The sequence below is a fragment of the Myiozetetes cayanensis genome, unplaced genomic scaffold (genome assembly GCF_022539395.1).
Source record: "Myiozetetes cayanensis isolate MyiCay16 unplaced genomic scaffold, myiCay2020 scf13, whole genome shotgun sequence".
Lineage (NCBI taxonomy): Eukaryota > Metazoa > Chordata > Aves > Passeriformes > Tyrannidae > Myiozetetes > Myiozetetes cayanensis.
Window position 1 is genome coordinate 906,770 of NW_026086937.1, and position 23,449 is coordinate 930,218.

Consider the following 23,449-nt stretch of genomic DNA (forward strand, 5'->3'; position numbering starts at 1 on the left):
GGGGTAAAAGAAAAGACAAAGAGTATGTAAAGCTACAAAGTGACCTGCAGTTATTAATTTCCATTTTCTTAATATTAAGGATTCAAATTGAATGCCCAGTCCTGGGTTTCATGTATGCACCGATTACTATGATCAGGTTTGTGTGCTTTGGATGAAGTTTAGTTTCCTTTTCACGTGGACACCAGGAGGTCACTGGGTAAATGACCAGTTCACCAATGCTGTTAATCAGGGCGTGGCCCAACTTTCTCCAAGTCCTTTGTTTCCCAAACAATTCAGTATTGTTTATTCTTGTTCCTGTCACTATGAAGTCCACATATATATATATTCCCCCCCCCCCCCGCCGAGATGGTGCCTTATAAGCACGCTAAAATTGTTTCAAATATCATTTGTTTTCCTTTCAAGGGTGGGCATGCAGCTTGGAGTTATCACCTGCGTGTAACCTGATATTCTGTGACTAACCGGTAAAGATTAATTAATCAAATTAACGACTTATTAACTGAAAATACAGGGAGCCGGCACTGATGCTGGCGGAGATGGGAGAAGAGTGACCGGCAGGCAGAGGGAGGCTGGGTAAGCCGCGGGCAGGCAGGGCTGGCTGCGCTTCCCGCAGCGCCAGCGGGACCCGCTCCCCGCCCCGCCGGCCTCGGCAGCGCCCGCCCCGCAGGCGGGGAGGGAACGGGGACGGGGACGGCACGGCACGGAACGGCACAGAACGGCACAGGCACGGAACGGCACAGGCACGGCACAGGAGCTCCGCCTCGCCTCCGGGAACGGTAGCTTTTGCTGGGGCTTTAAGCGTCCTTATCGCCCGCGGTTCCTTCCAGGCGTCTCTGGGGATGCTCTGATGATCAGCAGGGCCTGACGATGAGAAGGACCGCATTTTCTGGTTGGGGATTGCACGTTAAGCTGGAATTTAGCTCTCTTTAGTTAAGTCGCTTGGAAAGACTGGTTTAAAGGAAGCTGCTGATGGGCAGGCTGTGCTGGGCGAGCCCTGCCCGAGGGAGCAGCAGCAGGAGGAGGGTGCTGGCATCAGTGCTCAGCAGGAGGAGGGTGCTGGCAGCAGTGCTCAGCAGCAGCAGCATTAGGAGGATGCTGGCAGCAGTGCTCAGCAGGAGGAGGATGCTGGCAGCAGTGCTCAGCAGGAGGAGGGTGCTGGCAGCAGTGCTCAGCAGCAGCAGTAGCAGGAGGAGGATGCTGGCAGCAGTGCTCAGCAGGAGGAGGATGCTGGCAGCAGTGCTCAGCAGGAGGAGGATGCTGGCAGCAGTGCTCCTGACCGCAGTGAAGTGAGCAGCCGTAGAGATGTGCCCTCCTCTCAGTGAGGCTGGATACCCTGCGTGTGACCTGATTTTTTGGCTGCCAGGTGTCTGCACTCCTAGGTTTCAGGAGAGATGCCAGTCTAAGGGGAGAGGATACCCTACAGCATCAGAACGGAAATATTTTGAGTCAACTTACAGCTTGTTTCATTTGCACCTTCTCTGAAGACTATTTTCTTAACTTTAGATCAGCTGAATGATTTTTAAGTATGCTGTTTCTCCAGCAGTCAAGGTTAAAATCAGGTGGCTGACTAGTCTAATATAATGTGACGATGCGAAGAAATGCCACAAAGCTGGCTAGGGTGAACAAATGCATGCCTCACAGCTATTTGGCTTTCTAGGTCTTTCTTTTTTTAATGTTAAACCTCCTTGGAAAGGGCCTGACTTGGCATTTAAATGGAACCATATGTAATGTTTGTGCTTGGGGACTTATGTCAGTATGCTCTTGGCAGCATTTTAATGAGCTGGATAAGAAACAAAACTGCCTGTTATGCTACTGGGCTGTTTTCCTGGTAAAAAGCGGAAGCTCTGTGGTTAATGTAATTATGACATCTCTGAATTACTGGAAGTGTATCTTCTGGTGTGTCAGAGTAGGGTGTGGACTGTAGTTCTGAAAATGAGAAAGTGATTGAAAAAGGGACATGGACAATCTGCCATTCATAAAAATAAAGAACTATCTAGGGATGTTGTTTCGTTACTCTGTAAGGAATTGGTTGTGCTGGTGCTGGGTGAGAGGGTCTAGGCTATCCTAGCAATTGACTGCTACTTCTGAGAGCAAAGGCAAAAAGTCAGGGAACTCCTGCAGGTGTGGAAGAAGGCTGGCAATATGGGTTCTAGATAGTATAGTACAGAGGGACAGGGTATGAAAAATCAGACCTGTTGGTATCAGTTCCTTTCTCTCATGAGCAGTGCAGCAAATGAAGGGTGGAGTCTGCTACCAGTGTGCCAGCCCAGGGCTGAATGGCTGCACGTGGCATATGAAGACCGTTTGGGTGGTTGGTGGTGGTTCTTCTGCCATTTCTTTCCTCTCAGCATTCCAGGGGTTGAGATTGGAGGCCATGCTGTGGGGCTCAGGTTGTGAGTGTCAGGAGGGGCATCTGGCAGTGCCCACCTTTCCTGACCCCAGTGCTCAGGTGCAGCAGGGGGACCGTGGGCCATCCAGGAGCTGTATTTCAGAAGGGCTGCTCATTATCAGGCAGCCACTTTCTGTGAAGCATCACCAGTTCCCCGGTGCCTCCTTTCTGGCACCAAAATCACTTCTGTCTCCCCCTTTTGTAAAGTCGAACCAATGTATGTCCCTTCCTCCAGAGAAGAGAGATTTTTATATCTCATCTGTACTCCCTTTGGGAGAGTGGACCCACAGATAGGAGTTACTACGGGAATCTGTCAGGAAAGGGCAAAACTTGACAGCTTTTCCCAGCACAGGCTCCCTGGCACATCCCTGGCCCAGCGGAGGGGTGAGTCTGGTCCCCACCACCTCTTGCCCTTCAGCACTCAGCTGTGGGATTTGGGTCCATGTTTGATTAGCAGAAACCTCAGGTAGTGTAATAAAATGTGAAGGACCCTTATAATCCTTGCATACTTTGGATTCAAAAGGATAAACTTGGGAGGTTGTTTCATCCCTCTGCTTAAAGGCAGCCTAAATTCAAATTTTGAATGGTATTGCTCAAGGCCTTATAAAAAGATGTATTAAAAAGATCTACAACTGCTTCTTCTGGAACATCGTGGCCAGATTATTCACTCCAACACACTTAATCCCGATTTGTATTGTGAATTCATGTTGCAGCATGTCACAAGTGTAGCACAAGCGATTCATGCAGCTGCTGTTTTTGTTGAACTAAAATTAATTCAATAATGGACTTCTACTTGCTGAAGTACTTTATTTTTTTTTTTAATTCTATGTAATTTTAACTCCATTGCAAAGAAATAGCATTCACCCTCATTTGTATTAGTGGGAGCTAGATGCAAAAACCTTCACTTTTCCCTGCTATGTAAGTAATGTTTCAATGACTGTTCTCTATACTTACTTTAAAAGTTGCTACTAGAACTAATATAACCTAGCTATATATAAATGTATAAATGTATAATAATATAATATAATAAATATGAATATAGTATAAATATAATATAAATTAAATATAAATATTTATATAAATATATATATGTATATAAATATTTTATAAATATTTATAAATGTAGGCTTGAGTTCATTGCTCTGTGCAGCCCAGGCAGGTGGAACCAAGAGGGAAGTGTTCACAGCACCAAGCCTGACAGAGCTCAAAATGCATTTGGACAATGCTCTCAGGCACAGGGTCTGATTCTTGGGGCTGACTGGATGTTGATGATCCTAGTGGGTTCCTTGTAGCTCAGGAGATTGCATGACTCTGTGAACACATTTTCTGAGTGACTCTTCCTCTTACTGCTGCTTCTTGACTGAAGTTTCACCAGGTCGGAATTTCCCACATGTGACAACCTGGAAGAAAATATTGTGCAATATAAAGGTTGACAAAAGCGAGCTTTTGTTCCTCATGTCTGTGGTGTTTCAGAGTTTAATGTTATTGCACAATCTTTATAAATTTTCCAGATGAAAAGCAGGGCGTGACTGACAATGTGTGATGACTGAATTGGAGGTAATAGAAGTCCAGATGAAGGGCAGTAGAAGAACAGAGACAATTTTAATTAAAAAAATAATCTTAACTATTCTCTTTAACATCATGTCTGATGAAATGGGGGCTGAGCTTTGTAAAATCTTTGTTGCTTTTCTAGCTAGAGAGCAGATCAACATTTTCTAAATCCTAGATTGTATAATGGCATATATGTGTGGTTGTGGGGACAATAAACGGTTCTGGACTACTATAAAGCCTTTCTTTAAAATAAATCTTATGATTCTGTCTTTCCTTTTACCAAAGAGTTTAGTTGTCATTCTCAGCATTTCACTGAAGCTCAGGTAGCTGGAACATCTCACAGTATAAACTGATCTTTTGCTAGTTTAAATAAGGTTGTTTGTTCTTCTTGAATTTGTGATATTCCTACAAGCTGGTAGCTTTGTCAACGTAATTAATATGGTATTAAACTTGTCCCTCTACAGAGTAAACTGTGAAAGCAAGGTTTGAGTTGTGTAGTTTGGATGTGTTTTTTTCAGATTTTTAAATCAGATGTATAACTGTAAATAGAAGAAAAAAATACTTTAAAAAGGATGGCTTTAAGAGCAATTTAATAAAGAGAGGGTTTTGTGCAGGTTTTGGGAAATGAGGTAGTTCCATGACATCCCAGAACCAATAAACATCCCTGACATCTGCTTTTACTCTGGCAGTGAAAACAGGAAGGAACTGCTTTCAGTTTCAGTTTCGTTCCCAGCTTTGAACCACGATCTTCCTTGAACTGAAGTGGTTACAAGATCCATAACAGACAAGACACATTCCTAGTTTAAATCGAACTGGATTATTTTTTAAGAGGAACTAGGTGTGGGGTTTTTTTTTAAAGTTTTTGATTCTGTTTAAAATGAGTGCCTATTCCATTCTTTTTTAGACCTCCCCCGAGACTTAGAAGTATTTCTCAAGGTTAGTGCTGCTGTCAGTAAATGTTCTTTCTGGTGTGGTGTGTTTCTAGTTTTTTTTTTTGGGGGGGGAGGGAGTTGTGTGTTTGTTTGTTTGTGGTTTTGGTTTTTGTTTGTTGGTTTGTTTTTGTTTTAATTCCTTTGGCAACGTGGAAGAGTAGAAGGAAAAAGACAAGCAGTTGGCGCTTTCACTCATGGTGTTCTGCTTAGCTGACTCCCCTGTGTGAGCCTGCCTTTCTTACCTTGGGAGGGTGGAAATGAGTGGGTGTTGTGCAGTAGTACCACTCCAGGAACAGCTTAGGAAACTGGATGGGGGTAGCTGCTCCCAAATTTACCCAGCAGGTTTTGTAGCCAGCATCAGTGCACTGACCCAGCTGCTCTGAAATTGCTGTACCAATTTGTTCATATGAATTGCTTGGTGTTTCTGAATGGCTGCACTCTGGAGTCCTGCACATCCCAGTGCTCTCCTCTGAGTTGGGGATGTTTTCAGGACACTCAAAGCATGAATGCAGGCATAGATAATTCAGATTTATGTGGTGGTGGAGACATAGCTTAGAAGGAAGCTGAGACATTTAAGGTTATTTTACCTTTTAGCTTTCCCATACGGTTTAGACAGGCAAATATCTTTTATCAATAGTAAACAGAGAACTCTGAGTAACTCTTTTGTGAAATTGCATATTAAAAACATCATTAAATAAAAATGTTCTTTTGCAGAACAACTGTAAGCAAATCCACGGCGATGCAAGGTGAGTAAAATACAAACAAAATGTCATCTTTTGATTAACATCAAAGATAGCATGGGTCCTTCCAAGGTGTTCAAGCAATATTAACTTAGCTATTAGTTTACCTTCTAATTATATGAAATACATATGAAAGGGTTAAATTGGAATATTTTACAAAACATGGAGCTTACATTTTCAGTTCTTGATTTCTGAAGTGAAATAAAAATGATAAATAAGTAGTCTTAAAGTTTAATCTATTTCTGCTTAAAAACTGAGGTCGGTAAATGTTTTTTAATTCACAGTCCTCCCAGTCTGCTGGTGAGGCAGTAGTACAGTCTGAACTTGAAGGAGTTGGGAGAAGATGTTTTGCACAGAGGGGAGTGGCTCATTTCCGTGTTCTGTACTGGAGGGCAGCCTGGCACTTTCCTGGCAATGCTTGGATTTAAAGCTGCCTTCTAAATACCAGTGAACAAAGGCACCCCTGGTCCAGACAGAGTGAACTGATCCTGCCTGAGCAGGGCTTGGATGAGGTGATCACAGGAGGTTCATTTTGAGCCAAATGATTCCGTGACACATTCATGCCCATTCATCATGGGCAATGCCTGCCCTTTTTTCTGAGCTTTAAGGACCAGAACTCCTTTAAGTTATACTGATATTTAACATACACACTGTTCATAAGTATGAGCCTGATGTACAGTTTTGGCTATCCAGAAAACAGCTGCCTAATTTATGTGTGTGCTCTGGAAAAGGAGGCAGTGTTGGGGGTCTCTCACCCTAGGAGAGGAGGAAAAGATCAATGCTCAGAGAGTATGTTCCATTCTTCCAGGACCTCAACCTGCCCCAGCACCTGGAGTCCCCTATGGCCCCCCTCAGCCTGTCCCTGGGACTTACCAAGGTAGGTTGCTTGGTGACAGACCTGCAATACTATTAGGAAATAACCATGGGGAATAGGGGTTGTACAAGTGTGATCATCTCCAATTTACTTCATTGATATTCATTCTATAAAGTTTCTCTTAATTTCTGCTTTGCTAGAAAGTAATTTCTCTCCTTTTTGAGTATGTGCTGAGCAGTGCCAACAGCGGTAGGAGTTAAAAATGTCAGATATTCTGTGGTCACTGAGTGGAGTTTGCTAGGGAGGCGTTTTTGATGCAAACCTCACTGCTAGGGAGGTTAACTGATGCAAAGCAATTAATGTGTGGCAGCTTCTTACTGATGATCAGATTTTTAAATTGTTCTTTCAGTATTTTATTTTTCTCAAGAAATCCAGAACTGAAGAAGGTTGTTTTCCTCCTGCAGTTCTGCTGGTCCATGTATTCTGTTCCCCTTTCTTGCTCTGCTGCTGTACTTGGCACGTGGTTATATTTTACACTTCCCTCACTTGCTTTTCTCCTCTTCTTTCTTATTTTCTGTTCTGCATTCAAAATGCAGCACTCCTAAACAGCTTCTCTTGTTCTGCCAATGATTGCTTTCTGAGGCACCAGCTCACAGTGTGCAGTATCTCACAATCAGGCTCAAAGCACAAGTTGCAGATAAAATGCAAAATGTTTGGCCTGAGGTGCTGTGCTGTTTGTAAATTAAAGCTTGTGTGTGTTGCAACAAGGCAGTCTGAGGTCTGTAAGTACAGCTGGCTTCAGCAAGGAGTGAGCATTCCCTGCCCCTGCCATGAAGGCCATGGGAGCACTTTTATTTTGAATGATTGTACGTGCACACACTTGCACACAACAGCAGTAGATAGTTTATGTGTAAAGCCTCAGACATAAAAGTGATTTTGTATTTCCAAAGGGTGGGTTCTTTGGGGTGAGCTGGCCACCTATGAATGTTAAGCCACAGCTGCTTGCTGGCCTGATCTTTCACATGTGACAGTCCATGTATAGTAACATAATGTGAAATCTGGTGCTGGGCTGGTGTGCACTAAAGATGAGTCTACAAGTCAGTATAAAATACTCTGTGTGCCTTCTGCATTTTATGCTCACTCCTAAGTAAAATATAAACTCCTCTGTGTAAGACTGGAAGCCTGTCTGCCTACCAGGAAGGTGTCAAATGAGGGAGAAACCACAGTTGCTGTTCTGTAACTTTCACTATCAACTTGTGCAGCTTCAGGGGTGGTGGTGGGAGGAGGGCAGGGCTGTGACAGGGGACAAGGGATGGGCAGTGCTGCCCGTGCCATCTGCTGGGCTGCTGAGCACTCACACCCTGCAGAGCTCCCTGGCAGCTCGTGTTTTCTGTTCAGCACCAACTGGAGACTTTATTGACATACATTCCCAAAACGTGGAACTCTTTCCTCCTTTACTGTGCACTTCCTCTGTGAAGGAGTTGTGCATTTTTGGGGTTTTGACAGAGAAACCATTAAACAAGTGGGAAAGTGCAGTTTTTAGGTCACAGTCATCTGGTTTTGAAAACTACAGATGATCTTTGGTAAAAGGGCATTTGCTATCCCATAAGTAGAAGGTATAATTTCAGGAAAATTTTACCTTAAAGTTACTCATTTACTCAACTGACAACTTGTAAATACCAGTGCTTTTCTTGGAAATCAAAGCTTTCTGTTTTCTCTACTTAGAAATAACATGCTTTAATTTTTTTCTAATTTTTGAATTTTCTATCTTTATGTGAATGAAATTTCTGCTATATTCAAGAATGCTGCATTTATTTATTTTGTTTGGGTTTTCTTCTGAGGCATTAGAACCTCCCAGTCCAGTGTAACTTCCTTCATGAAGGTTGTCGTATTCATAATTGAAATATAGAAGGTATAAGGCTCTCCACAGTTCAAAACAGTGACCTAATTAATCTTTTGAAGATCAATGGGGCAATTCTTTTCCAGTATCTAATTTTCATAACTCTCTCTGTCCTACCATGCCAAATGTCTCAGGTGCAGAGAACTATGGCTTCCAAGCCCAGTACATGGGATTCCCAGGCGGACCTGCTGTTCCACCTGTCCAGAATCAGCCGGTCATGCATGGGGGGACAATTTGGATGCCTGTCCCTCCTTCTATTCCCAACTGCCCTCCTGGACTGGAATACCTCACACAGGTACCTGCACCTTTCCTCCTTCCAGAGGTCGGGAATTCACCTGGGAAGCAGCCTGCATGCATGGAAAAGCTAACTAAAGCAGCTGGCTGTGTGGCAGCCGTGGGGTTGCTGCGTTTGGGCTGCTGGGTGAAGCCTCAGGGGTGTGTCTGAGGGAGGAGGTGCCTGTGACCCCTCTAGCACCTGTCCAAGATGCTAAAGGGAGAGGGGCACAGGGCTACCCTGCATCCTTCCCATTGCTGAGGCTGCTGTTTGTGAGGGGGAACGTGGTTTGGGAAGGTGTATAGAACAAATATCTGTAATATGGGCAACTGGAGAACGTTAGAGGTGCTTAATTTTCTACATGACGCTTTCTTCACACCACCTCATAATGTTGTTAGGAGAGGTGCTAGCCACACTTCACAGCATAGAGAATGCTAACAGCAAAATTGTTTCCAGGTTACAGAGTATGTCCTTGTGCTGTAAAATACAGTACAAGGATGGGGTGTGAGCTACTCCCACAGCTTTATTGGTAGATAATCTGCCTCTATACAGTGTATTGATCCACAAATTTTCATTCTGAAATGAAACAGCAATGTCTCTTAAAACTACATTTCTCTTAGCTACAACTTGTTAACTATTTATTCTGTTTAATTTTTGAACCATGGACAGATTGACCAGATACTAATTCATCAGCAAATTGAACTTCTTGAGAGTAAGTACAAAGTATTTAAATCTAATAATCCCAAGAACTTCCTTTAATGCTATGTGTTTAAGGTGGATCATCACCTTTCTCTTTCCTGCCTCTAGTAACCTGTCTCAATTCCTGCAGAAGTTATGGAGAAGAGGAAGGAGAAATTAAGAGGGAGGAGGATTTTAAGCAGGTTCTACACAGCAGTGAAACTGAATAATCCTGGTAGCTAGTTATAGACAAGGTCATACATATCTAGTTATTAATTCACAGTTTCTACTCTCTGCTCTACAATTTCTACTCTCCTCTCTTCCCTACTTTAAGACTTTTTCTGTCATATCCCACCTAGTTCCACAGACTGGCATGTGGCTTTGATCCTGTTTGCAGGCAATGCTGCTGTTTTAGCAAACTGAATGGCTTTTCTTCTGTTCCCCTCATTCCATTCACTTTAAGAACATCAAAGTCATGTTATCAGTGTCTTTCAAATAGAAGAAATAAAATGGACCATACATCTCAGCTGACACATAATGTTACTGTATTTTCTTTCTATAAAACTTAAAAGAGTGTTTTCATTTGTTGTAGAAATTAATTAAAAATTCTGTCCTGGCTCTTGTTGCTTTCAATGTATGCTGCTGTGAATCTTGACTGCGAGGCTTTTTAGTGGCCTTCTCATTCTGAATGTGTTTGTGCCCTTTTCTGGCTTCACCCCCAGATTCATGAGTGCTTTTACTTCTCATCTGTTCAGCTCTTCCCTGAGAACCTTCCATGTTGTTGTTGATAGCTGTGGTGCTTGCTCTGCCAGCAGGTGTCCAGGTCTGGTGGGGTGGGAATGGGGACTGGTGGAAATCTCTGTGCTCTTTCTGCTTGTCCTTGTTCACGGTAACTTCTCTCTGAACTCCTTCATCAGCCTTCTCTGCCTGAGGGTCCTTTCCTGCCATTGCCCTTTGCCAGCAGCTGCCTCTGAAGGACTTCCCAAAGGGGAGCTGTGGAATTGGCAGGGAGAGATTTCTGACCAGGCACACCCCAGAAATGTTACAGTTCCTTTCCTGTGTTTCAGTTTTGACTGGCTTTGAAACAAACAACAAGTACGAGCTCAAGAACGCGCTGGGGCAGAGGGTGTACTTCGCAGCAGAGGACACTGACTGCTGCACCAGGATGTTCTGTGGGCCCTCGCGCTCCTTCACCCTCCGCATCATCGACAACCTGGGCCGTGAGGTGATAACCCTGCAGAGGCCTCTGCGCTGCTCCTCCTGCTGCTTCCCCTGCTGTTTGCAGGAGGTGAGTTGCTGCCTCTCATCCTCAGATGGCACGTGGACCTGCTGTGCAGTTTTAAGATGAGGTGGTCTTGAATCAGGAGGTGATGTGAAACAAGCCAGGTTTTGCCTGTACCTTGTGGAGAGATCCGTGGGATTTACGCATGGGATTCTTAGTCTGGGAAGAAGGAAGGGTACTGTAACACTGGGACTCATGCTGGACATTTCCAATTATGGGAATGGAAAATGTGATTGAACAGCATGTCAGGGAACTTGTGGCTAGTGCTGAGATCTTCACTGGAGGTGGACTTGGAATGGAAGAGTAAGGCAATGGCTTTCATAAAATAATAGCCAGAGTTTTCATTTTACAGCTGTGAAAGCTATAGTGAAATTCAGTTCACGAGATCGTGAGTTTTTTTAATAATAACATCATTCTGGGATGATTCAACTTCTGCAACTTTAAATCTGAACCTACTTAGAACTCTTACTCAGGGGTTTGTAGTAGCTGCACCCTATAATGACTTCATTTACTGCCTTTCCTTCACTGGACTTTGATCTTCATGCTGTAGATGCATAGCTTGTGCACTCCATAGTCTGAGGAGTGGCCTTTCTTGAAGGCAGAAGTTGCATTTGAGGTCTGCAGTCTGAGTGCAGAAAATTCCATGCAGCTCATGCACTGAAAGGCCAGGTTGCAGTGGAAAAATAAGTTTTTGTTTCTTTGTGTGCTGTTGGGGGTTTTGTCTCACAAGCATGAACGCTCACCTGAAGCTTTTCTCTTTCCTGCAAAGATGGAAGTGCAGGCGCCTCCAGGAACAACAGTTGGTTATGTTGTCCAGAACTGGCATCCCTGCCTGCCAAAGTTTACCATTCAAGATGAGAAAGGAATGGATATACTGAAAATTACCGGCCCCTGTGTTGTCTGCAGCTGTTGTGAGGATGTTAATTTTGAGGTATGCAATGCTAAAAATGGGTTGCACGTATGTGTTTTCAGATAGTAGCTTGATAGTTTGTGGCTCAACTTAAACTACAGTTCTGATGACAGGTAATATATTAAGTAATTAGTACATAGTCTTTTAATGCTGGTATAATCAACTCACTTCTCTAGATATCTAAATTACTCTAGATAAAACAGACGAAATGCTAGAAATTACATCTTAAAGTCACTCATTTGTGATCAGTGAAAATAATTCCCTGTGGCTGCACACAGATTAGTTAATTAAAAAATTGAGGAGCAAAGTCTTTTTGAATCTATTATGTTAGGCCCTAACATAATATTTTATTCTCAGCTGTATTAGGTATTTATTGAAATGACTTTCAACAATCACTTATTTAATAAGTTAATAATCATTCAATGAACTAATAAATTAAGATAATTTAGACCTAAAATATAGAGTTGAATGACTGAGGAGTTGCAACTTTCACTTTAAATTAGTAGTGACTAATGCACATTAAGTAGTAGATGTATTAGTTTACCATTTAATATTTAAAATAATGTTGCAAAGAGTTACTGGATCAAATTTAGTATGATTTTATTTTGGAGACTAGTCTTTCACATGACCCAGAAGACTGGACCCAACTTCAGGAAATGTAATGTTGACAAAGGGCTAATCTCTGCTTTGGAACAGAGTAATGTAGTTTGTTTAATTTTCATTTGTTCCTGATACATGGCAGGAGGAAATAATTCGCTCTCTTGGCTAAAAGACAACGCTTCCAGGAGAAAGTGTGTGTGTGGTTACTGTGCTACTAAAGAATGACTTTCTGATAGTCTGATTGCCTTTTGGTACAAACACTTGCACTCAGTAATTACATTAATTCACATAACATAGTCTGAAGCTTTCAAATGGACCTGCCCTGAAATGGGTTTGGGAATATTATGAATGACAGATTTCACGATGTTGTTTTAATTTTATATTAAACCAGGTGAAGTCTGTGGATGAGACCTGTACTGTTGGGAGGATTTCTAAGCATTGGACTGGGTTTGTGAAAGAAGCCTTTACAGATGCAGATAACTTTGGAATCGCATTCCCAATGGACCTTGATGTGAAAATGAAAGCTGTCATGATTGGAGCTTGCTTCCTCATTGTAAGTCTGTTGTTCCCTAATGTTTGAATAGGAACTAACTTTTTGATCTTCATGTTCAAACTGTGCTGGTGAAGGGTTTGATCCTGAGCTGGTGGACAGCTGAATGCTGCAGCCAGTTCATCCTGGCTCTCCTTGGGAGTGTGTGAAGCACTGAGCTGAGCAGGACTAAATGCTCTCAGAGGAGTAATTTCCGAATGGAGGGGCTGCTGTGGAGGCTGAGCACATTGAACCTGTTAAAGCACCTCTCAGCTGCACTCAGACTCTACTATGTCAGTATTGCAGTGCACTTTGCTCTTTGAAAACAGTGTGCAGCACACTTGTGTTTCCACTTACCCGTGGGTGCAGTTCTGCATCAGTACACTTGCAAAACGTGCCCTGCTGCTGTGCTGCAGGGCTGCAGGGGGGAGGAAAGGGCATGTGAAGCACTGGAGTTTGGGAAGGTCTCCCCAGCCTCCAACAGCCCTGTGCACGAGCCAGGCTTTGTTTAGCTGGGTGTGTTCCTGTGCATCAAGCACAGCCTTGGTGAGTGTGAGCAACGCAGGACTCCAAGCACAGAAAATGGGATCCCCACGTGTAAACTCACAGATAATCATTATTACAATGAATCCAGTTTGAGGGAGAATGGAAGGGACTGAGTCAGGTTGAACAAAGCCAGGGCAGGCATCCTGAGCAAAGGAATCATAGCTTTGGCTAGTGATAAATGCAAAGTTTCCCTGTTGGTCTTTCACCATCTCTCTCTGGGGGTGTCCCGTTCTGAGAGACCCAAGTGTTGGGGCATGGCAACAGCCCCCCACCTTGCAAAGAACCTTGCAGCAGCAAGAACCAAACAGAACCTTGCAAAGCAGCCAGGAGACTTCTTAAATAAGAACCACATTAAGTATTTGTTTGTTTGCTTTTTTTTACCCCCTAAGGACTTCATGTTTTTTGAGCATGGTGCTGATAGGAAACAGCAATCGGGAGTTTGGTGATGAAATCTGGAAGTTTTTATAGAAGAAAGAAGAACATGGATCTCCCAGCTTCCCAGGGAACTGCAGAGCTCCAGTAAGAATGTGAACTGCAGAGGTCCAGTAAGAATGTGAGAAGTGTACATATTACGGTTACATTTCTATAACGGAAAAGCTTTATTATCCTGTTTTTCTTGGGTTTTTTTTGGTTCTCTGATGAAATACTTTGTAATATTGAAATAGGAAGCCTTTATCTGCACAGATGAATACTATGATTTATAGAAATATATGGCAACCTTTTTATTCCCAAGAGATTTGAAATTGTAAAGTAACTACTTATAGGTGTTATTTCTAACTACTTATAGTAATACTTTGATTCCTGAAAAAGAGGACTACTTCTGTATTCAATATTAATGTTATTAGTGAACCTAAAAAAGAGATGCTGATCTTTTCCTGTGTGTCCTTTGGTATTTTTGCCTTGGTGTTCACATTCTGTAGTTTTCAACTTCTTATCCAAATATATACGTTCAAAACAATGTCATGGATGTGAAAAGAACTATCTGAAATCAGAGTAAAATTGTATTAATTTGGTGTATTGGGTCTGGCTTCGTTTTGCCACAGCTGCCCTCCCAGTGCTGTGCTTTGTGTTGGTAGCTGGAGAGGTGTTGATTACACACCAGTGTTTTGGCTGCTGCTGAGCAGAGCTGGCACGGCACCAGTGCTGTCTCTCAGCATCCCACCCCCATCAGAAGGCTGGGAGCTGACCCAAGCTGACCAGAGGGGTATTTCACACCATATGATGTCAGCTCAGATATAAAAGCTAAGAAAAGGAGGAGGAGGAAGCAGGGGCATTAATGTTTGCCTTCTGGAGCAACTGCTACATGTGCTGAAGCCCTGCTTGCCAGGAGGTGGCCAGACATCTCTTGCTGTAGAAGAAAGAAGAAGAGAAGTAGAAGAATAAGGGTATTTTATTTTACTCTTTGTGCACTCACAAGCTTTCCCTTTTGCTTTAGTAAACTGGCTTATCTCAACCCGTGAATGCTCTTCCATCTTACTTTCTGTCCCCTGTGCAGCTGGGAAGGGGGAGTGATGGAGTGGCTTGGTGGGCAGCTGGCATCCAGCCAAGGTCAGCCCACCACATCTGGTGATAAATGTGTTGTCAAGGGTGACTCCTAAGTGTTTCCTCATTTTGGTTGTTTTGAAACTTAAAGTTCATATTTTCAGTGATGGAAGTTTAGAGGAGACAGGGAATATAAATGTCCATATTTGCTTCTGTTTAATAATCCTTTAGTAATTGCTTTGTGCATGAGTGTGTCCTGAGGCAAGGAAAAACTAGTTAGTTACTCCTCAGTTTCTCCACTTATCTTTCCTCCTCATTCATTCCATTGTTTTCATGGATTTTAAGTCTGCCTGTTGGTGTGAGGGTGCAGGAAAAATAAACAGAAGAATTCACTTCAAAAGCAGACACGTGGGATAGCAAGTCTGTTTCTTAGCATTTACAGCTTTGTTTACATGTCCAAGCAATGGATAAAGTTTCTCTTTCTTACCCCAGCATACAGGCATGTACACAGAACAGTTCTTGGAACCCAGCTATGGGGAGAGGACCTTGACAGGAGTTTCAGTTGTACTCTAGTTCTGCTCAAGATTCTTTTAGTCCAATATTTTAAATTTACTGATTGTTCCTGATCAGTCAGAAAGCAGAGGAAAAGAGAAGTGCCATTGCTGCTGTGTACCTTGATGCTGGAAGAATTGTACAAACTGGAGACAACAGTTCAGACTGTTCTGAAAGCCTTTAAAATTGTATATTGTGCCTTTTAAAAGTTAGCTTCTGGGTCTAAAGCTCCTTGTATGTGGAATTGCTGGAGGTGCATTTTTGGTTCATCAGCACTATTCTTAGGGAATTAATTTATTATTATTATTTTGAAAAAAAAGTGTGCTTTAATAACCAGCTGTTAAGGAGATATCAGAAATTCAATGTTACTAAACTCTTCTAGAAGTCTGTGATTGCTTGAGTAAGGCATAGAAGCTACTTATGTTAGAAACCAGAGTAAAAGAGCCAGGACCAGCCCTGTCCTCTAGGGATTCTCATGGGTAAGTGCACCTTTATCAGCCCTGCAAGGGGTGACACAACTCTAGTCCTGCCTGGAGCTCTGAAGGCCCAGGCTCAAGCACACTGGAGAGCTGACTCCAGCAGGGAGCAGAGTTCCTCAAATAAATATTCCGTAAAGATTGGTTTGGAGATACTTGAAAATACCTGTTTGCTTCCATGGCGAGTGCTGCATAGAGTTTAAATTTAGTTTGCATTGGAATGAGGTCTGTGGCTGTTTGACAACAGGATGGAATAATATTTTGCAAGTAAGCAAAACAGGGATCCCTTTGCCCGTGGTAAAAAGGATCTTGGCATCATAAATTCATCCACTGACAATCAACTGGGGTGTGTATGCAAATTTAAGTAAGGTATTAGGAGCTTGGGCTAATACAGCATAACCAGGAGACTGTATTTTTATTCCCACAAGTAATTAAAATTTTTTTGTTCAAATGTTGTTCTTAGATACTCAGCATAAGATCTGGAAACACCATTGTCTCAACAATCTTGCATACAAAATTACAAAGAAAAATTCCCATACATCTCTGTAGAGCAGTAAGGGAAGAATGTGAGAAAGCAAATGGTTAAGAATGATCAACTTCAGGTCAAGATGTGGAGGAAAAAAATCTTTCAACTCTCACATCTTAAGGCGAGTTTCAATTTGCAGACAGTAACAATTCTGTGAAGTACAATCAAAGCAAAGATATCTGTGCTTAAAACAGGTTTCTCAAACACAGTGAAACCCAACAATGAAGTTGTGCTGTTGCCATTTCGATTTTTGGATTTTATGCTGCTCGAGTCTAGTGGTCAAATTACTCCAGCTTGTTCCTTTACCACATATTTAGGAAAATTAGTAAATAAGGTGAAGAATTAGATAGCCCAAGAGAACAAGTATGTTCTTACTCCAGCTGAGGACTAAGAAGTGGAAGCTAAGCATCCTAGATTTGCCAGAATTGTGGTAAGAAGAGGAAAGAAGTTCTGCAGCCTCAGATCATAAAGGGACAGAGAGAGCATTGAACCAGAGGAACTTTCCATTGGTTGAGTAACTGGATAACTGATACTGGTCACACACCTCATAAACTTTTGTCTTGTGAAACAGTTCACAGTCTCTTATGAAGGTAAAAGTATTGCATGGGAAGTCCTAACTAAAACTATCAATGGGTAACTCTTTAGTTAAACAAACAGTATCTTATCCCCTTAATACTCTTATTTTTTTTTCTATTGCTATTTAATTGAAAAATGCTTAATCCTTAAATTTTACAAGAACTTCTGGAGACTTTCTCATTTCTGAAACTGATTGTGCTAAATGCAGAATAAATAATTCTTTGAGCCGTCTTTTCTTCATTTTGAAAGAACCCATAACAGCACCCATATTTAATAAATCACCAGACTAGAATGCTCCACTCTTCATCCATCAGGCTATAAGCAATAGAGTGATTTACTCCCCATCCATAAATCCAGCATTAGAAGACTTTCAGCATGCTGCCTGTTATTCAGTAGCATCTCAGTGAGATGGAGCTGTTACATAAAACCTTTACAGAGTGAGATTTGCAGATGGATTTCTGTAGTTTGGTTAATGAACTTTCCATCTGTATCACCCCTGTAAGTTTTTACTTTCCAGCTGAGCAGGAGATGCAGTCACTTAATGAAACCCCAGGGTCTATATAGCACAGAAAGACAATTTAATTTATATGATGTTTCTCAGTAAAAAAGCATAGTTAATTCTGATTCCCAGAAACCAAAATTATAAGTGCAAACAAAAAAAAGTAATTTACTCCTTTAGTCATAATCAAGATTGGCTTTTTGCTGATTGAGGACGAGAGAATAATCTTGCTCAATGAGAAAGAGAAGGAGCATTGTTTTAAAGTGCATTTTACAATAGTTGGTCTTTTTAGAACATTTTAATTCATATTTGTAATGATCATCATAAGGTCTCCTTGGGTGCTTTTGTTGACCCAAGGGCAGCCCTTACAACCCTCACATACTTCATGATGGTTTTACTAACAAGAATAACTTTGACCAGAAGCTGAGAGTGGGAGCAAGACTGCACAAAAAAGGTGAGTCAGGGAAGGAGAAAGCAGCTGTTCTTCCTAAACTGAATTTAGCTCATTTACTGTAGGTGCAGGGGTAACTCATTGGAAATATGAGTGATAATAAAGAAAATCAAATCTTTGTTCAAGGGAATTTATTGAAAAATAGCATGGCTGAAGTGTTTGACTACTAATGGGCATTGGATGATATGGATAGCTATAATTTGTGACAGGAATGCTTACAAAACTGGTAAATGGTGAAGGTAAAAGCATGATGCAGGGAGGAAGCTGTGGAACCAGAGGAACTTGCAGGTAAGGGAACCTCTTATGATCAGGGCAAGGAAACAGGTGCAGGTTGCATGGAGGGGAAACCACCACTGCACCACAGGATGAAGAAGCCACGTCAAGCAAGAAGCAATTATGTGACTTGATCTTAAAATCAGCGAGACAGGAGATAAAAAAGGTGTAAGAGTGACACAGAAAACAGCAAGAGGTCAGAGGGAGAAAATAATGAAGAAAAAAGCTCTCTCAGGGTGGATGGAAGAGCCCAGCTAGTGGACAATACAGGGCTTTATGTGTTCTTTCATTATATATGTGCTTATGCTTATATGTGCTTATGTACTGATCAGATTGCTCTAGGGCTCCCTGTCACCATTCACAGGGAGACTTCCATACATTCCTGGTTTTGTTCTGGAGAGAATTTATCTTCTGTTCTATAGGTACATTTGACCTATCCCTTGGTTCCAGTTTATTTACATTTTTTTCCTGATAATGCTTTATTAACGACACTGTTACTAAAGACAGCAGTGATGATTAAGGATACACGAGAGCACTGCAGCACACCAAAGAGGGAGAAGAGATGAGAATGGGGATATAGAATGACTGTGTCTCCTATTTTTCGATGGGTGGCAGTGTTAGCACAGAAATTAATTTTTCACTGCTTAAAACCTGGCAGTGAGATCCACAGGCGGTTTGCTTAGATGTCATTCTGATTTTCTTAGTGGAAGAATTTCAGATTACACTATCTCCAAAGTATGTATTCCCTACATGAGTGTGGAAAGCTCGATCTGTCTTTCCCACCCAAGCAGCAAAATCCTGAGCTTCAGATGCAATTATGCACCACTAGGAAAATTACAAAACTGTGCATGAAAGTATGTTGAACCATGATTGATTTAGAATAATACTTAGACAAAATACTGTGTAATGTCCTTAAACTTGCATTAGGCTTGGGAGATGGTATAATTTGGAATTGGACTGTGATTTCTGACAGAATTTACTACTGAAAGCAAAAAGTTGTTAATATATCACAGCAGGGTACATCAAAGCAAACAGGCTGATTTCATTGCTGCTTTAGTGTCACTGCTTTATGTCTGAGGTGCATTTAGCCCCCTAGACCTGAGACAGGACCGTGCTGCAGGGCAGTGGAGGAGAGGGACAGGAGACCTGTGCCAGGCAGGCTCAGGAATCTGCTCCAGGTTTCCCCCCAGGGTTTGGTTGTGTTTTGGCTCTTTTTTTTTTTTTTTTTCTCTGTTAAATTTAAACTTGCTGCTCATGCCTCAGCTGGTTTAACCTTTAGCTGACCTAGTTACTGAACCCGGGCAGCTGGTGGCATCTGAGGAAGTCAGTGTTTCTCCTTTGTTGCTCGCCTTTTACCGAGCAGACACGCAGACACGGGTGGGAAGCTGAGCAGCACAGAGGGGAGCCTGCCCTGGTCCCGTACACACCAGGACCCTGGAAGCAGAGAAGGGAGGGTGAGCTAGTGCAGTGCAGGTGCTGATGGTCCTGCTGCCTTCTGGCTGGGAGCCTCTTCTTCCTTGATTCACGTGCTGCAGGGAGGGAGCGGCACAGAGATGTTCAGCAACGGGAAAATTCCTGTGCAGCCCTACATCACAGCTTCAAGGAGCATGGACAGATGTGTATTCCAGAGGTAAGTGTTCCAGTACTGCAGCGCTGCCATGGCACTGCCTGTGGAGCTGGAGTCAGCACTGGCAGGGTGGTGCTGGCACTGGGGTGGTGCTGGCACTGGGGTGGTGCTGGCACTGGGGTGGTGCAGTGAAGGGGGCACAGGGCCCCAGGAGGGAGCAGTGGGCAGCAAATGCCGTATGGAAACTCCTGAACAAACCAGCGAGGCTGAGTTTTGTGGTGAAGGCTGTAATTAAAGCTATTCATAGGAGGAGAAGTATAAACAAAAGGTAACTTGCTAATTTAAATGACCCAGTTCTACGTGTTGACCCTGAAGACACTAAGGAGTTTGGGTCTGCCTTGACTTGGTGGCTGACAGCAGTGCTTTGCTGGTGTTATGTGTGACCTGCACCTCAGTGCAGTCGTGTTTTGTAACAGGTTCTGGCTGCACGTTCCTGCTCTGAAGTATAGTCCCTCTTGTGTAGGTGTACAGTTCCTCCTGAGTGCTGGGATTTTTTTTGGCACAGTTTGAACAGCACAGCTTCCCAAGGTATCTGACCTTGCCCAAGCACTGCTCTGTGCTGGTCCACTTTGTGTACCCTGCTGTACAACTGAGTTGTCATACACATCACTGAGGAACTCTCTCCAGCAGTCTGTACAGGCTGTAAGGTGCTCCTTCAGTTATTTAGGAATCTTTCCCAACCCCAGCTCGGGTTCTGTCTCACTGTGGCTCTCTCCAGCGTTTGGTATTACAAGGAACAACACTTGCCCTTGGGAATTTGAACAAAATCAATCCTGATACTTTAAGGGCTGTGTATGTTTGCCAAAGACCTACACATGAGCACCTAAACCCTGTCTTTTTCTACTCGTGCAGCCAGTCCTGTTTTCTAACTGGCATAAAATTGTTTTTAATCCCACTGGCTATGGGTGTACAATGGAACCAAGGCACACTGCTTTGTTGTGTTGGCAGATGTCTCATTTTTCTAAGGAGAGAATTTGTGGCTCCTGGAAAATACAGGTCTTTCAGCAGACTGAGGCTGAGCTTGCTGACACTCTGTTTGTGTCCATATTCTGCTTGTTGCCAGATGGGGACAGAAAAGAAATACAAGCAAAGCTGTTCAGCACAGACAAGGACTCACTGTGCCCTCTCCTTTCCACTGGACAAACTCTGGAAAGGCTATGAGAGGTAGTAAGCTAGTATTAAAATGCACCAAGAACTAAAGCCAGCCATTGAAATGAACAAGAATGTACCTCTGTGTTGCAGAAAATATGGGAAGGAAAAAAAAAAAAAAGAAAAATACTATTTAGTTAATGTTGCAATAGTAGAGAAGAGTGCAAGACAGAGAAAGGTAAAATCCCTGTTGAATAAATCAACTAAATTTATGAGCATTGTTTGTGCTTCATTTATGGTGTTCAACTTTTTAACCAATAAGTTTAGCTGAAGGAAATATTTGTGCAAAAGTGCATATTGAAGAAAAGGAATGGAAAATAAATTTTAAAAACGTCGGTGGTTATGTATGCTCTAAGGAAGCTACTGCAATGTGGTGCCAGAGTAAAACAGCAACTAATCAGTGCCTCTTAAGCTGCAAATATGAAATCTTCACAGCAAATTGTTTTTCCTGGAGATTTGCACTTCAGTAATTATGCGGTGAAATTTAGCAAAAGCTTTCACTATCAGATAAACTCAAGCCACATTTGCAGACAGAAGTATGCACAAGTCAAGTTTTTATCTTTTCAGAAAGATGTAATGAGGTGTAAACATCTACAAAATATGTTTGACTTCCAAATCCTTTGAGCTACAGCTCTGCAAAGTCAAAGGCAATCAGCTACCTGGTGCAGAGGGCACCTAACACCACGTAATCCCTGCATCTCAGCTCAGATCCAACCAGAGCTGGATTCCTATCCAGGTACAGATAAGGTGATTCTTGGTTAATGCACATTTATGATTAGAATTTGACCATTTAGAAATGCAATTATAGCTGCTGACAGTGGGGAAAAAGCAAGAGGAGGGGAGCTAAAAATATCAGCATAATCAAACCACAGCCTGGAGCGACTGGATAAGAGAGCATGATGAGGGCTTTCCTGGAGATGTGCTTTGGTGCTGCCAGATTACAGGTAAAAATTGTAAAACTATTGCAATTCTTGAAACTTCATTGCTCCCCTGAGACCATTACCTTCTGCCCCAGATAGCTCCTGAGCTATCTTCCTGCAATTCATATTGATTTGAGGTTTTTTTGTTGGTCTAGGAGGAAGAACAAGGCTTGTCCACGCAGCCTGCAACTGATGCTGTCTGTCCTTTTGCTGCTGAGGTAAATTTGTATTGATAAAGCATTTGCAAATGCCTTCTTACAAACTCCCACAGCAATTCCACCAATAGCTGATGGTTGTCAGAATGGCATCAACAGTTTACTCTGCTGAGGACCAAAATGTTTCAATCTAATGCATGTTCTTTTTTGGCTGTAATATGAGTGCATGTAAGAGGAATGCAGTGAGCGTGCCATTCTGGTCAGAACACCTGATTAAGTGTCTCTTCTCATGTTAAGATATAAGAACTATAATTTTTTTCTCCCAAAAGAAGAAAGAAAAGAAGCCACAAAGAATGGTGAAGATGCTCCTGTTAATCTAGCGATTTTGTGCATAAGGTTTTTATATTTTCATATATGATGGAATTTTCTAAATAAGGTACATGAATTGATTGTTATATTAGATTTAGTTAGACATTGCCCTGTTTATTGGAGATTTCTGTGACTGTGGAGCAGTAACTAAGTTTCTTCCAAGTCCTATCAGTTCCATGGTAATGAATGGAGTAGATCACAAGTGCAAAAGATTGCTTTGGTTTAAAACTTTACATATGCAACTCGTCAATGAGTTGTGGTGCAAGACCAAGGATTTATTCCATACATTTAAAGTCTGTAGAAGGCTGGAAAGCATTCACAGGAATAATTGCCTTAAAAGAAGTTTTCTTCACCACTGAAAAGGCCCAGGGTTCCCAGCAGCACTGCTGTGGGGAGGGATCTCGGGACAGGGGGGAGGACCAGGGTGTTGTCAGAGGGGCTGCAGGTCCTGTTTCCAGTGACATGTGCTGTCCCCCAGTGACTTTTCATGAGCAGGCACCTTAGCCACAGCACGCGTGGAGAAACAAAGTGTATTTGCTAGTACCTGTTTTCTGAATCTTTGCTTGCTGCCAAATTCTTTCCAGTGGGTTATGGGGAGACCACATCACAGAGAGGTGCTGCTTCCTTGCTCTCATCCACCCATCATCTAAATTAGGTGTTTTGTAAATGTTTAATCGCCCAGGTGTCAAAGCCTTTCTCTGCCCAGTCATGCTCTCTGGTTATGGAACCCCAGAATGATGGGAATCCCAGGCTGAGGTTTGCATGGAGTTAGAAGTGGATGGACAATGCAGGACCAAGCCTCCTCCATGATGAGGGACTGATAAATCACGTCTGTTTTCCCCTACAATGCAAAGAGGGAAAAAAGCAAAGGGATGACCTAATTTAGGCATTGAGATGAATGGTGTGACAGAAGAGTGTTCCTAAAAACGCACATAAAATGTAAATCCTTTTTTCCTGTGAGTGCCTGGGCAGCAGCAGACTTCTGTGACTCACTTAAGAGAAATTCCATGGGAAAAAGGTTAGGCTTTCTCTGGGATGAAAAGAACCAGAGTAAATGATACAAATGGTGATTGTAAGGCAAATCCCTGCCTATTGTCCCATCTGCACTATATGAAAAGCAAACTCAGACAGGAAAGTTTTAATTGCTGCAGTAGGTTCCCTGTCTGTGAGAGGTGAACAGCACAGACTCCCAGAAACAGAGCTCGGCTTTGAAGGCCAGCCTGGGAGTGCTGATGCTTTTCAGAGGAGAACA

The 23,449-nt window shown here is 42.5% G+C and overlaps 3 protein-coding genes across 6 annotated transcripts in view; all 3 read left to right on the top strand.

Annotated features, from left to right (window-relative positions):
* LOC126636374 (phospholipid scramblase family member 5-like) overlaps positions 1 to 6,480 on the top strand; it is a 32,919-nt gene extending 26,439 nt beyond the window's left edge. Inside the window, exons 8-10 of one of the 2 annotated variants that reach the window (XM_050308477.1) lie at positions 403 to 461; positions 4,842 to 4,873; positions 5,584 to 5,606. In XM_050308477.1, coding sequence (XP_050164434.1) covers positions 403 to 444 — 42 coding nt within the window. In that variant the 3' untranslated portion in view covers positions 445 to 461; positions 4,842 to 4,873; positions 5,584 to 5,606. Of the gene's footprint in view, positions 1 to 402; positions 462 to 4,841; positions 4,874 to 5,583; positions 5,616 to 6,417 lie in introns of those variants that run through there. The other variant, XM_050308480.1, reaches the window with a different exon arrangement.
* On the top strand, positions 689 to 14,159 carry LOC126636373 (phospholipid scramblase 1-like). Its single transcript, XM_050308472.1, has 10 exons — positions 689 to 773; positions 4,842 to 4,873; positions 5,584 to 5,615; positions 6,418 to 6,486; positions 8,458 to 8,618; positions 9,267 to 9,309; positions 10,343 to 10,563; positions 11,327 to 11,488; positions 12,459 to 12,620; positions 13,532 to 14,159. Exons 3-10 carry the CDS (start codon positions 5,609 to 5,611, stop codon positions 13,586 to 13,588), a joined length of 882 nt encoding a protein of 293 aa, XP_050164429.1. The 5' UTR covers positions 689 to 773; positions 4,842 to 4,873; positions 5,584 to 5,608; the 3' UTR covers positions 13,589 to 14,159.
* A 131-nt stretch (positions 14,160 to 14,290) lies between these two features.
* The window catches only part of PLOD2 (procollagen-lysine,2-oxoglutarate 5-dioxygenase 2), a 66,687-nt gene continuing 57,528 nt past the window's right edge, over positions 14,291 to 23,449 (top strand). Inside the window, exons 1-2 of one of the 3 annotated variants that reach the window (XM_050308460.1) lie at positions 14,291 to 19,607; positions 21,321 to 21,891. The gene's annotated coding sequence lies outside the window, so the exon portion shown is untranslated. Of the gene's footprint in view, positions 21,892 to 23,449 lie in introns of all 3 variants that reach the window. The other 2 variants (XM_050308461.1, XM_050308459.1) reach the window with 2 other exon arrangements.

Excerpts from the sequence above, each read along its gene's own strand:
- LOC126636373 (XM_050308472.1), top strand. Across the intron at positions 6,487-8,457 it reads TGTCCCTGGGACTTACCAAG|GTGCAGAGAACTATGGCTTC; the intron begins GTAGGTTGCTTG and ends CAAATGTCTCAG. Across the intron at positions 10,564-11,326 it reads TCCCCTGCTGTTTGCAGGAG|ATGGAAGTGCAGGCGCCTCC; the intron begins GTGAGTTGCTGC and ends TTTCCTGCAAAG.